The 15,110-nt window shown below is 36.2% G+C and overlaps 1 protein-coding gene across 10 annotated transcripts in view; it reads left to right on the forward strand.

The window, feature by feature from the left end:
* Positions 1-15,110, forward strand: part of EMSY (EMSY transcriptional repressor, BRCA2 interacting) — a 97,534-nt gene that overhangs the window by 11,352 nt on the left and 71,072 nt on the right. For 6 of the 10 annotated variants that reach the window (XM_045816150.2, XM_045816159.2, XM_045816153.2 and 3 more), the window contains 3 exons: positions 2,365-2,540; positions 4,155-4,307; positions 6,877-7,136. In XM_045816150.2, coding sequence (XP_045672106.1) covers positions 2,365-2,540; positions 4,155-4,307; positions 6,877-7,136 — 589 coding nt within the window. The remainder of the gene's footprint in view (positions 1-2,364; positions 2,541-4,154; positions 4,308-6,876; positions 7,137-15,110) is intronic. The other 4 variants (XM_045816151.2, XM_045816154.2, XM_045816156.2 and 1 more) reach the window with 2 other exon arrangements.

The following is a 15,110-nucleotide window of genomic DNA, read 5'->3' on the forward strand; positions in this document are numbered from 1 at the left end:
GTGGCTATCTGCAATTATTGTTCTCTCGAACTCCTTCCCCATAAGCTAAACATTCATAGGATACTGTGTGAGTTTCTATACGAGGGTAGAGGGGTTTTTTTGCCAGTGCCTTGCATACCAAAGGATGTGGGGACCGAGGTAGTTTCATTAGTATCCTGTTAGATTTCTCAGGAAAGGGGCTGGAGCAAGGTTTCAACCTCCCTTGCCATCCTTAATTTCAGTAGAGAAGTGATCCTTACATTGAAATTTAGGTACTCCAGGGAAGCCCTGGAGTAAGATGTTTACAAAAATCTGTAAAATTCAGTTTAGATGATTTGTGCAACTAATGCATATTTACACCCTCATTACTAAGCAAATAGGAATTTTTGATCTAATTCTAACATAATTTTTCACTTACTTAAAAAAAGTTTGAGCATGTTTGCATGAGTAGAAATTTGGAAGATTTACAGATCTTTTTTTAAAAGTTGCAGTTGTGTCTTTTGCACTGCAAATTCTCTCTTTTCAATAGCGAATATTCATGTGTTTCAAATTATTAATCTTCCATAATTTCTGCCACCATTTAAACAATGCACCAGGTAAGTGTAGACAGCACTTTATTTGTGTGTAAACGATCACCTAGCAATTTACTGGTGATGTTCTAATAAAATGATAGCAAAATAAGAGTAAGCCAAGAAAATTCTAAATAGCTTTTAGGATTTTTTCCTTTGACAATGAGCCATAGCACATTTCTGTTTCTCTTTTCTTGTTTATACCATTCTGTGTTTCAGAACTAGTGTCAATTTGAGATTATATGATAAATTTATGGAATTAATTGGGGTTTTAGGAGCTCTTTTTTCCCTTGTTTTAGGTAGGACTGGTTAAACAGCCTGTTTCTCCTAGTAACCCAACTAGATTCATCAACTCCCAGAAATTCCTTTCTGAAATGAATGTAAATCCTTTTCAAGTTGTAAAGAATTTATTTGTTCCATTCAGGGAAATTTGGTAGTAATTAGACAACAGTGCCCAATTAGTATAAATCAAAGGCAAACGTTAGACATAAAATCCTTTTGAAAAATTTTATGCTTTCTACTTGTGGTGTGGAACAAATGTCAGTAGTATGATGTATGCTTGTTGAAGGAAACATTCAGCGGCTGTGTGACCTTAGGGAAGTTATTTAACCTCTCAGTGACTCAGTTTCTCCATCCACAAAATAGAGATGATAATATTACCAATTTCATAGGATTATTGAGGAAATTCTGACTTAATACATAGAAAATGTTTAGAACAGTGCCTGACATAGAAAAATTGCTTAGTTGCTGTTAACTACCATCATCATCATCATCATTATCATTATTCCATTATCCACTAACAAGGGCTTTTGTGTACGCTAAGTATGAAGAATCAGTGGACATTTTGAGTCTTAAGCCCTAGTTTGGGTTGTAGAATCTTTGGTTTGGAAAAGATGCAGAAATATTTCTGATTTAGTAAAGAGATTGATTAATTGATTCTGGGTAAATTTTAAACCTTGACACTAATCATTAGAAGTGATGAAGCTGCCTTTTGTGGAGCCAGATCAAGAGAAGTGACACAATTGTCTTTTCATATTTCAACCATATTTCAGTTGGATTCCTGGGATAAAATTTACTCAGGTTTAGAGTAGAGAAACAGAATAGTGTCTGCTTAGGAGGGTAGGTCAGTGGCTTCAAATACTTCTTAGAGTGAAGAGTGGTATATGTAAAATTAACGTAGGGGCAGGTGTCTTCCAGTGACCTCAGGTCTGGTCTGTTTTTTAACAGGAAGGATACTAATATAACACATCATCAGTGACACATGCAGCAGCCCTCTTCTCTCCCTCCATACTTAGTCTCCCTCGTTTACTGCCTCAGTTTCCCTTGTTTGAAAGCCTTAGAACCTCTGGCCATGCAGGCAGTTAGATTATTTTTGCAAAGGTTCAGTGAATTCTGTCCTCAATTATTAAAGAAAATCTAATTTTAAAAATTACAAGTACTTTTTACCTTTTTAGTTGAATTACAAAATTAAGTTCTAAAAGTTAGTAGGTGTACTAGTTTTCATTAGCAATGCCAGATTAAACTAATGAAAATAATGTCAATATTTAGAAGGCATAGGAAAATTTTTCATAGTTTCAATTGTGTTAATTATAAGATTCGGATTATAGAATAAAATGTGTAAGAACTTAAGTGTGTGTGAAATCCCTTGAATTCTGATAATTACTCATAATTTTGATTTTTGCTTGCTTAAAATAAAGCCTCTCCTATTCACTCAGGATACTTTTTATACTTCAAAAAGTTACATTTGCTTGAGAAAATAGTTGATTCATTTTTAGTGATTGAGAACCCTTGTAGCAGCGTTTTCTTTTTTGTTTAGTATGTCTGGACCTAATAGCTCTTCAGAATGGTCCATTGAGGGTCGTCGCTTGGTTCCACTGATGCCCCGGTTGGTTCCCCAAACCGCCTTCACTGTAACAGCTAACGCTGTTGCCAATGCAGCTGTCCAGCACAATGCGTCTCTTCCAGTGCCTGCAGAAACAGGAAGCAAGGAAGGTGAGTAGAAAACTGTTTCTGTGTGTGGAGATGACTTTTCTCAAATTCTTCAAGAAAAGGTGTCCTGTTTTTCATCTGTTTTTAATCCCAGTGTCTGAAGGTTGCAAAACACAGTGAGCAACTCTTATTCTGAAAGTAGAAACTGTTAAGTTTTTAGTCTCATTCAAAACTAAATCTCCCTTTTGTTAAAAGTGTGAATTCTGTTAATCACAAAATTGCAAAAAGCCTTCTTGAAGTGATTTTTTGGTATCAGTGTATCTTGTTAGAAGTGGATAAAAGGCCTTAATGTGTGACATGGAAAATAAATGGTGGAATGCTGGAGAAAGATGCCTAACTGATTACTTCGACAATAAAACTCTGTTTTTATCTTCTGGAATCAATGGTATATGGTGCTTCTCTGTTCTAGTCAGTGTTCTGAATCCATTAGGGACTGATTACCTGGCAGAGAAGAAAGCTTTCTTATTGTTATTAATCTAGTAATTGACATGTGCTTTACAAATTCTTGAATTCTTTTGAGGTCACCAAGAGTAAAATTAAATTTGAGAGCGCATTTTTGGATTGATTCTAGTAGCCGAGTTTGGTGTTGCTTGAAAATAACCCTGAAAATAATGCAGTTGTCAAATAACTTTGGGGAACTGTTGTTTCTTGCTTAGCAGTGGGTTGTGGAGCAGAGCGAGACACTCTTCACGCATGCCAGACTCTGTTTTAGGCTGAAGGAAGTTATATTTGTATTGTAAGAGCCAGGTACCAATGTACAAATTTGGCCTCCACTGAGTTCCTGTTTTCTTTGTTGTAGGAGAGGTATCTTTCTTCTCTTCCCACTTTTACGTTTTCTATCCACCAACTGTCTGGAAGAGTGAAAAGAATACAGGATTTCCAATAGTCAAATCTTGTGTTTGAGTCCTAGTTAGCGATTTCCTAGCTATGTGACCTCCAGCAACCCTTAGCTTCTGTGAACCTTAGGTTCCTCATCTTTAAAATGAGGATGTGGTGTTGTACGAATTAGTGGTAATATATGGAAAGGATTTAGCATAGTGCATGGTACTCAGTAAATGGTACCTTATGAACTATTCTTGCTTCTTGTTGTTATTCAAGAAATTGACATATGATGTCATTACTTTAGTTGAGTTATTGTTGCACTGCTTGGATGGCAAGTGACTAGTAAGTTGTTTTATAATAAAGTAACCTTGCTATGTTGGAAATTGCCATGGTTAGGGAAAAATTATGCATCACTCCATCATTGGTGCTACTATCAGTATTAAAAGGGAATACAAGTACGTGCCTTTTGTCTAACTCCTGCCATGAATGAAAAATTACTTTTATTTTTCTCAGTATAGTTTTAAACTTGATTTCTTTGTAACTTTGCTCTTCTCCATTGGCAGTGTCACCTGCAGACCAGCTATTAAATACTTGAGGAAAACCCAGTGAAGTGATGATTTTCAGGAAGGGTTATTAATACCTTTTAACCTAATGGACCTAATACTTAGTGATGGCCTCTAACTTCTGATCACGTGAAAATGTTAAAATTGGCCTGCAGTAAAAAAATTATTTTTCTGTATATGCGTGGACAGTTTTGGTGAAAGTTAACAGCAAACTTTTTTATCGTTCCTTCAGTAGTGGTTTGCTATTCCTACACAAGTACCACGTCAACCCCAACCTCTACCCCTGTTCCAAGTGGCAGCATAGCAACGGTTAAGTCTCCAAGACCTGCCAGTCCTGCCTCCAATGTAGTTGTCTTGCCAAGTGGAAGTACTGTTTATGTCAAAAGTAAGTGATATTCTCAGTGTTATCAGGGCCATCTTGGCTAAATGCTGCAACATAGGCTCTGATTAGATCTTCCTTCCTGGATTAAATCATCGGTCCACTGGCTATTAGCAGTGGTTAGTTTTTGAAGGTTGTAAATTCCTTTCTTTACACGTGACTAGGTATATATTGCTTTTTAATCAGTTCCGGGGGTTGAAAAATTTACTTCTTTTTTGTTTTCTGTGGGAAATCTGCCTTGAACAGTGCTGTCTTCCAAGTATTCACTTGTTTTGATTGTCATGGAATAGAAATGTGAATGGAAACTGAAGAAATGTGCTTATGTGATTTATTCAGTGTTTACTCCTATAATTGTAATCTTTGTAATTTTTTAAAAAATATTTATTTAGCATATCATCCAACTGTTACATTCAGCGATACATTCTAGAGAGTCCATCTTTTATATTTCTAGTTGACTGTAAGCTTTTGAAATTTATTTGCAGTTTTTAACCCCTTGATTCTATCCTGTGGAACAGTTTAATATCCAGGTCATTTTTTGGTTTTAGTGTCTATTATGTCAATACTATTTTGCTTTTGTTATCAGCTGGAGATTATTAATATTTGATTTTCATTTTTCTCAATATAGTTATAAACTTGATTTCTTTGTAAGTTTTAGAGGTAGAGTTTGCTGTTTTAGGAATGATTTTAGGTCATTGTCAGCCTTATTTAAATTAAAGTCTAAAAATTGAAGGTATAAGGAGTTATATTTTATTAACAATTCCATGAGTCATGCTGTATACTTTTTTTTTTGTATGTTGCAAAGTTTTATGTTTCTCACTTGATTTTTAAAAAAAAAAGTCTACAAAAACAGTTGAGGCTTTAGTTCATAAAGAAAAAACTAAGAATCTATAACTATTAAGTTTATATCTGATTTCTGTAGATTTAGCGGAGGGTGATTGTAAGAGATCTATTTTTTTTAATTCTTTTTTTAAAGTTTATTTTTGTTAATCTCTGCACCCAATATGGGGCTTGAACTCACGTACCTGAGATCGAGAGTCATATGCTATTCCGAATCAGTCAGGCATCCCGCAATCTTCTTTTTTTTTTTTTAAACATTTTTTTTTTTTAAAGATTTTATTTATATATTCGACAGAGATAGAGACAGCCAGCGAGAGAGGGAACACAAGCAGGGGGAGTGGGAAAGGAAGAAGCAGGCTCCTAGCGGAGGAGCCTGATGTGGGGCTTGATCCCATAATGCCGGGATCATGCCCTGAGCCGAAGGCAGACGCTTAACCTCTGTGCCACCCAGGCGCCCCTTTTTTTTAAACATTTTTTAAAACATTGAAAGTGAATCCCAAACCCGAGGAAACCTTTTCACATAAAATGTAGCTTGAGATAATAGGAAGTTTATTGCTTTATTATTGCAACATTAGTTTGAGATATAATCATTCATTAATCTAGCTTCATATGTGCAAGGCACTGTACCAGGGAAACAAACCAATAAGTCTTAGTCATGGCCCTCGGGGAGCCCCTTAATAATGGGAGATGTGCAGACCGACAGCCACATTGCCATGGGGTAAGTGATACAGAAGAGAATATACAAAGTGTTTAAGCTCAGAGGAGATGTGGCTTAGTTTTGCTTAGAGGAGTAAGGGAGAGCATCACTGAGGAGACGGTTTGCAGGATGATGACGAGTTCATTGTTGGTAGGTAGTATTCCCCAAAGAACAGTAGTGTATAGAGACTCTGGTTGGATAGAATGTGATAAAGTGGCTTTGGGGAATGGTGAGCAGTTCAGTGTACCAGGATTATAGGGGTGCACAGGGTTGGGTGGAATAGGGTATAGTTGACCCTTGAGCAATGTGGGACTTAAGGGTGCTGACTTCCTGTGCAGTCAAAAGTCTGCATATAACTTGACTCCCCAAAAACTTAACTACTAATAGTCTATAGGGACCAGAAGTCTTACTGATAGCATAAACAGTTCAATAACACATATTTCGTATATGTATTATATACTGTATTCTTACCATAAAGTAAGCTAGAGAAAGCGTTACTAAGAAAATCATAAAGGAGAGGAAAGAAAAACATTTACAGTAATGTACTGTATTTATCGAACAAAATGCACATATTGGTGGACCTGTGCTGTTGGAACCTGTGTTTGACGGTCAGCTGTGTTGTGTTCTTGGAAGGCTGTAGAACCTTGAATGATGTAGTAATGATTTAAGTGCCTCGTCTTGTAGGGAGATAAAAACTACTTAAGGATTTAAGGCAAGGCATTGACACAGGTAGATGTGAGATTCTATAACTGGCAGTAGGATGGAGGGTAGAAATGGAGTGATTGGAAGCGTGGACACCTTTTAGGAGGTTGCTAAAATACAGTCAGGAGATAAGAAGGCCTGACGTAGCCCCAGGGTTAAAGAAAGGAGGAAAGGCATTCAGAGAAAACTTCTGAGGGAGGATTGATAGGCCTTAGTGTTTGTTTGGGCATGAGGCAAAGGGAGAGGTCAAGGATGACTGATGACACAAAGCTTTAAAATGAAGTATAAAATACAGGGTTAGATAGTGATAAATACAACAAAATTGTCATTGCCTTTTAGGTGTTAGCTGTTCAGATGAAGATGAAAAACCTAGAAAACGAAGGCGAACAAATTCTTCTAGCTCCTCCCCCGTTGTCCTAAAGGAAGTTCCAAAGGCTGTTGTTCCAGTCTCAAAGACGATCACTGTGCCTGTGAGTGGCAGTCCCAAGATGAGCAACATCATGCAGAGCATTGCCAACTCCTTACCGCCCCACATGTCTCCTGTGAAAATAACCTTCACCAAACCATCAACACAGACGACAAACACAACAACACAGAAGGTATGTGCGGGAGGGAGTCTCTGTCTGCCAATTGCTGTTTCCATCTCTTTCAGTCAGTATGATTCAGATTTAACGAACATGCACTGAGTGCTTACTATGTGCTTGGCATTATGCTGGGAATGATCAGGTCTCTTACTTTATTTCTGCACAGAAAGCTTTAGGATAGGTATTACTAATTCACTTTTTATAGATGAGGCTCAGAGATGCCAAATGACTTGCCTAATGTCACACAGCCAGCAGATCTCATACTTCTAAGACTTTTGTTCTATTTTATTATTATAATGATATTTGGGAAAAAAATATAAGATTTTTTTTACCTGTATATGGATAACTTTACCTTTAGGAATTCAGTTTTTACTTTGCCAGAGTAACAGAGCTGTCAGAAGTGGGTGTTTTATAGAAGAAAGGAAAGATACGATTAAGTGAATAATTATTGTTGCCTTCTTTTTTTATTCTTTGTATGCTATCTTTAGTTCTTTCCTAAACTCTTCTCAGTATATTCAGATCATCAGTATTCTGTCAGTTGTACGTTATTAGAACCCTCTAACTTTCCATACTAATCTGGATGCTGATGGCATCCTAGGCTTTTTGCACACCTGTATTTCTGGGGTCTCCCTTCACCATCATTCTGATAGTCCTTCTTTGTTTATTACTCATTTGCTGGAACACCCTCTGGTAGCTTCTTGGTGTATGGGTGGATGGAAGGTAAATTTTTTGAGACCTTGTATGGTGGACTGAAAATGTCTTTATTTTACTCTCCCACTTTCTTGATGGTTTAGGTAAAGTATTTTTCAGGTTGGAGGTTCTTTTCCCTGTAATTTTGAAGATATTGCTCCATTGGCTGTTGCCTTCAGTATTGCTTTTGAGAAGCCCAATGCCATTTTAATTTCAGCTTTTTCTCTTTGAAAACTCTTGATAACTTTCAGAGTTCTGAAATTTCAAGGTAATTTTTCTTGGTGTGGGTCTTTATTTTATCCATTGGTGCACACTCAGTGGTCCCTTTCACTCTAGACACTCATGTCCTTCAGTTCTGGTGAATTACTTGAATTATTTCCTAGATTTTTCTGTGTTCTCTCTTTTTGGATCAACTATTTAGGATGTCGAACTGCCTGGATTTATCCTTGCTTTCTTTTCTTTTCTCCCATTTTCCATTTGTTTGCTTTTTCTTTCTGCTATAACATAGTGGTTGAAAACCTGGATTTTTGGAACTAGACTTCTGAATTTGAATCTCAGTTTTTGCCACTTACTAGTTTTGTTACTATTGGGAAACTAAATTCTGGAATTAAATTTTCTTATTTGAAAAACAGGGAAAACAATCTATAAGGTTTTGGGGTATAAATAAATGAGATAATGAATATAAAACTGTTAGAATAGAGCCTAGCACATAGTAAATGCTCTGTATTATTTTCTTTATCCTTTAATGTTATCCTTCACTACTTTTCTGTATTTGTCATTTTTGCTATCATACTTTAAATTTCCTTTTTTTTTTTTTTTTAAAGATTTTATTTATATATTCGACAGAGATAGAGACAGCCAGCGAGAGAGGGAACACAAGCAGGGGGAGTGGGAGAGGAAGAAGCAGGCTCCTAGTGGAGGAGCCTGATGTGGGGCTCGATCCCAGAACGCCGGGATCACGCCCTGAGCCGAAGGCAGACGCTTAACCGCTGTGCCACCCAGGCGCCCCCATACTTTAAATTTCTGATAACTCTTTCTTGATGTCTGAAAATTCCTTTTTTTAAAAAACAGCATCTTGTTCTTTCATAAAATCACTGTATTGTGATAGATACTCATGACTTTTTTTGATATTTTATTCTTTCATGTTTTCTCTCTTACCTGTAAGTTCCTTTTATCTATTTGTTTTGATCTGTTTCATTTTAGAGTTTTCTTAAATGCCAGCTGTCTGTGTGCTTATATATAAATATGGGCAGTAAAAGCTGACAGAAAGCTGTATGTATAGCGTGGGGCATGTTGGCTGGTGACTTTCATTGTAGGTTGACCTAGCTGGGCTGTTTTGTGGAGAAAAACCCACTACCCCTTTACCTCTGTCAGTTATCATTGTCATTAGGGCTTTATCATGGACTGGTCAGATTTCCTCAGAGAAGAATTTTTCAGTCTCCTCCCTAGAATAGTTAGCCAGTCTGCCTGTATTTGGGGAGTAAATGAAGGGAACAGGCTAGATAGTCTCACCGTTCAGTATATAAACTTCACTTAACCCGTCTGTAGCGCAGTACTCAGCCCCCTTGGCCCAGTGTTAGCAAATTCTCTTGGATTCAACCTCTCCCTCAAGAGAATAAATTCCTAGTCTTCCTTTAGGATGGGAGAGGTTAGCTGTAGATCTAAATGCTGCTTTACATCGATTTTCAACTAATTTTCCTTTCTCTAGTGCCACTTTTGCTCCCACGTAAGACATATCTCATGCTCGAGTCTTTCTGGGGTTCTCTGGTTTCCACTTTCGAGGTTATGCTTGATTGATTACTACTTATCTGTTTTCTAGTTTACAGAACTTCACAGCTTGGTACCTTCTTTTCATTTTGACTTTAGGGTTTACATGCCTCTTCCCCTTTAAAAAAAATCCCTTCATACCATTTTAGAGGGATTTGGGGGAAGGAATGGAGGTACTTCTTATCTTCAGCAGGTGATCTTTCCCACCTTTGAACCCTCAGATACACAATAACTTTCATTTAAAGAACCTTCTGAGTTTTCTGGAAGATGTCATTATATAATACACGAGAAATTATTTTCTTAGTAAACCATAAGCAATAATGAGCTGATCTGTGGAATATAATTCTATTCTCAGTTTTAGGATGAGGCATTATAGTATAGTGTTAAAATCAAGCAAGAATTTTTGTAGTCAGAGAGGCCTGGGTTGGGTTGGAACCCCTGCTCTTCCAGTATGACCTGAGATAAATTAGTCTTTCTAAATCTGTTTTCTGTGAGATGAGAAAAATGCCAATCTTAAAAAGTTATTGTGAGGATTAAATGAGACTGGGTATTTTAAAGTACAGCAGTAGGTATGTACTCAAAAAAAAATACTGGCTCACTTTCCTTGCTGGTATTTTATGTAAGGCAGTGTTTTATTTATTTGCACTGTTGAGAATGAGCTCTTCCAAAATGAATTCATCAATTAACTGGAGCTTACACTTTTATATGTAGAAATTGACTATTTTTGATGACTTTTTAAATGTTACACTGAACATGATTTTTGCATTTGTATTTGATGACTCCAAGGTAATCCTTCTGAATATCACTTTTTATATGATAATATAATATAGATATTGCTTTCTGGACTAGCCCTATATTAAGGATTATCAGCCTGCTATACTCTTATGAGTTTATAAGTCTACTTACTGTAATTTTTTACTTGCCTTTTTTTGCTGGGACTTATGTATCTGTAATTCTTCTATCTTCCTCCTTCTCATCTACTCTTTTAATTTGGTATTTGAGAAATAGTGTCATGAAGTTAGAGCTAAAAGAGCACCCATCTCCCATCCATGTCTTTATGTTCCCTTACTTGTTTTATTTTTATTTATTATACCTATAACCGGTTGACATCATATTATATATTTATTCATTTCCCATTTCTCCCATAGGGTGTATGTTGCTGAGGGTGGATACTTTATCTTATTCATCACTGTATTCCCTAGTATTTAGAATAGTTCATGACACATAGACGGTGTTAATTAATGTTTGTTGAATGAATGAATGAATGAAAAAATGAATAAATAGATCTGACTCTGCCACCTCTCATGAGCCTCAGTTTCCTCATAAAACAAAGATCACAGTATTTACTTCCTAGAGTTATCAGGGTAACTACATGAGATGATTCATGGAGAGTACTTAACATAGTGCATATGATGCATGCTAAGTAAATGTCACCTAACATTATTAACTTTTGAATCTTCTTTGGTAGACATATATAAAAATACTTGTAAAAGAGGGAAGGTTCACCTGTAAGTGAAGTTAACATTTTTTGTTTTGTTTTGATTCAATGACTTTATCTTATTTTTATTTTTGTTTTCTCTTCGGAATTGCCAATTGAGAATGGATAGTCGAGGTTGTCATACATATTGATGCTTATAAGAGGGCATATTTATCTCCAAGGTCATATGAACCATACCAGGAGAGTCCAAGCTCAGAACCTTAGATTTGTCCTACTGTACCTAAAAAATAAACATGTAAAACAAATTAAATTAAAAATAAGACTCATTCATTCCACAAATATTTACTGAGTATCTACTATGTTCCGTAGGCAAAATTATACTTTTTTATTTCATGTGTACCCAGTGCCATTGGTTTTGTTACTTCTTGGACAAGCCGAGTATGGTAGCACTAATAGATATTCTTTGGGATTTTTGTTTGTTTTTTGTTTTCCTTCTGCTGGGTAATTGGACTTCTTTGAAATTTCTGTAAGGCTGTTTTCATTATTGCATTCACCTTGGATTTCTCACAAATCCTGTGTAAGTCAACTTAGGAATTATTTTAGGTAAAATGACTTTTACATTAAGTATAATTCTTTATGAATTTGTGGACTTGATTCAAATTCAAGTAGGTCATATATTTTCAGGGTAGACAAATTTCCACCTATGTTAATGTAGTGCCTTCATTTTAAGTTTAACATTGGTACAGCACTTATATGAACAAAGCAACAAAATATAGCTTTATGCTTTCACGTGCTTGATTGATATTTTTCATTTTATCCTTAGGGTGCAAGTCCCAGCACTCTTAAGGAGTTTTTGTGAGTGCTAGAAGGTCAGTAATTTGAATTATGGCCTGAATAAACACTGTTTGGTTCACTTGGTTTCAAAATCCCTGTATTTCCCCTGTTGTAATTCGTAACTTTAAAGTACAAGTAAATTTTCTTTAGGGTGGATCTCTAATTTTAGATAACTCCTTTTCAGATCAGAAATCAACATGCAGACTGAAATCTTAAAATATATTTTATCATTTGTATCTGTAGCCTAAAACATGCTCTTAAAGACCTCTAGATTTATTTTGCTGAAATTTTGTCTTAATGTTAGAAGCCTACATGGATACTCTAGTTTTAACATCGGAAATAGTTGACGCAAGTGTGAATGCTTCCCCTTCCCTTGCCCATGACAGACATTGTTAATTGATTGTGGTATACTTTTCTTCCACGCCTTGGTGAATCCTTATCTGTGTCGCAGAGTCCTTATAAACGCTGCTCCAGGAAGCTACTACTATGAGTTCAGAATTGGCAAATGTGAAACCTAATTGCCATTACCACTAAAATTGGTTTGACTGTGGTAGTAGCTATGAGTTCTTTAGATTCTCAGGCATATCAGAGTTTGGGAAAAAGATATATAGCATTTTTTAATGAAACAAAAAAAGAATACATAAAATATATTTCCAGATTGACCTATAACACCCTTACTGAATAGTAATAGTAAAATAATAACTACTGTTTGTTGACTGCCAGATATTGACCACCTGCTATGTGCCTAGCACTATGTTAGATGCTTCACATCATTATCTCATTTAATCCTTGTAATGATTTGAAAGGTAGGTATTATTATCCCTATTTTATAGATGAAAATTGGAGTTCAGAGATTTTAACTTGTCCAGGGGCCTGCCATTTGTCAGTGGCTGAAGCACAATTAAGCTCAGGGTATTTGACTCTTAAAATCTGGTCTTTTTACCATATTGGTCTACTACTTCTCGGTTTATATGATGGCTTATGATTGTTTTTGTCGTAATGCTATATAGGTACTTGCTGTTCGAGTCTATCTAGAAGTATGCTGGTCAACTCTATATAGATGTTTGCTGGTCAAGACTCAGATATCTCTCTTGAATCGTCAAATAATTAACAAACTGCTTAAAGTAGTGAATATCTAGTTACATCTTATAATTCTCCATGACACTGCAAATATATGATAATGATGATATAGTCAAAATAATGATGATATAGTCATTTTTGAGATGTTGGCACCGAGTGCAGACATCCTCAGTAAATTTTGACCAACTGATGTAAGATCAGGCCTTCTTTAGGACTAATACGAAAATGAAAGATAATTTCTCCCTTAATTTCTTTGGATTTTTCAAAACAGTTTTCTGCCCTAGATAGTTAGAGGTAATTTCGGTGAAAGAAGAGAAAGAAATTCTGCTCTGTTTTGGGTATCACCATACCACCATTATATAGAATAAAACTGTGATACTATAGGTTTGTAAATGATTTTTGTGTTCTCAACTGTAAAATGGGGATAATAATAGTGTCTGTGTCATAGGATTTTGGGGAGATTTAAATTTAGCCAATGAACATTAGCTCTAGGAGTTCATCTTGATTATGTTATTTTCCTTAGGCCTACCATTTCCCTATATCAACAAGTCCTATTGACTCTACCTCTTCAAAGAATCTGCATGTGATTATGGCTCTTTATTTCCACTACTAACACCCCAGTCCAAGCAGCCGCTGTCATTTCTTGCCTGCTCTACTGCAGTAGTTTCTTTACTAGTCTCACTGCTTCCATTCTTGCCACTCACCACATAGCTAGAATGATCTTTTAAAATATAAATCAAATTTTGTTGTTTCCCCACTTAAAATCCTTCTATGGCTTCCTATTGTACTTAGTATAAAATTTAAATCCTTTACTCTGGCTTATAAATTTGAGCTGGCCTTTCCTTACTTTGCCAACCCCTCCTTGCTCTATATACTTTTTGCTACACCGGGTTTCTTTCTGTTTTAAAATACATCAAGATTCCAGGGGTAGGTTCTTTGCTCCGTCCTGTTCTTTCTCATCTGAAATTCTTTGCCTCCCTATGTCTTCTACACTTTTCTAGCCATACAGGCTGACTTTGAAGTCTCTTTCCTGCTTCTTTTTTCCCTTCCATTCCCTGTATCAAGCTGCGAGCGAATCCTGTTGGTTTACCTTAAAGTATATTCAGAATCTGTTTACTTTTCACCCCTTCTGCTATAAACACTTTAGTCATGATCATCTCTGCTTGCTTTATTCCACGAGCATCCTAATTTGTCTCCCTGTTTCTACTACCTCTGCCCTACTGTACTTTTTAAGTTTACAGAAAAATTGAGATGATAGTACAGAGAATTCTCATATGTCTTACACTCAGTTTCCACTGTTCTTAACATTTTATATTACTATGGTACTTTGTTGTAATTAATGAACTAGTATTGATGCATTAGGATTAACTAAAGTCCGTGGTTATTCAGATTTCTTAACCCATTGTCTTCCTCTGTTCCCAGATACCACATTACAGTTACTTGTCATGCCTTCTTACGTTCCTCTTGGCTGTGAAAGTTTCTCAAGCCTTCTCTTGTGTTTGGCAGTTTTAAAGAACACTGGTCAAATATTTTGTAAGATGCTCCACTATTGGAGTTTGTCTGATGTTTTTCAAATGATTAGACTAGGATTTGCCATTTTTGGAAGGAAGACCACATTGATAAAGTGCCATTTTCATCATATCATATCAAGGGTATATAGCATCAACGTGATCTTCCATCACCTAGTCCCTCATTACTTCCCCGATTCTGTCTCCTAGTACTTCTCTGTGTCCTAAAATCCGATCCCATTCATTAGGTCCTTGAAGTTTAGTGAAGACACCAAGCTTGCTTCTGCCGCAGGGCCTTTTTATTTGCGCTTTCTGTGCCGTTGGATGCAGTTCCTCAAGGTGGCAACATGGTTCACAGCCCCGCTTCTAGTTTCTGCTCGAATGTGACCTTATCAGAGACATTTTCATTGAATACTGTATAAAAAATAGCATGGTACTCCTAATATTCTTTATTTCCTATCCTGCTTTATTGTCTCTTCCATTTATCTCCATATGACATATATTTACTTTTCTAATTTGTTTATTGTTTCCCTCCCCACCTATTAGAATTTAGCTCCATGGAAGTATGAACTTTGTCTGCTTTGTTCATTCCACTGTCCCCAGCATCTAGAACCATGCCTGGCACATAGTAGATGCTCAACAAATATTCATAAATGAATGATTATCCAAATT

This window comes from Ursus americanus, chromosome 16, assembly GCF_024610735.1.
Source record: "Ursus americanus isolate L20-20 chromosome 16, mUrsAme1.1.p, whole genome shotgun sequence".
Classification (NCBI taxonomy): domain Eukaryota; kingdom Metazoa; phylum Chordata; class Mammalia; order Carnivora; family Ursidae; genus Ursus; species Ursus americanus.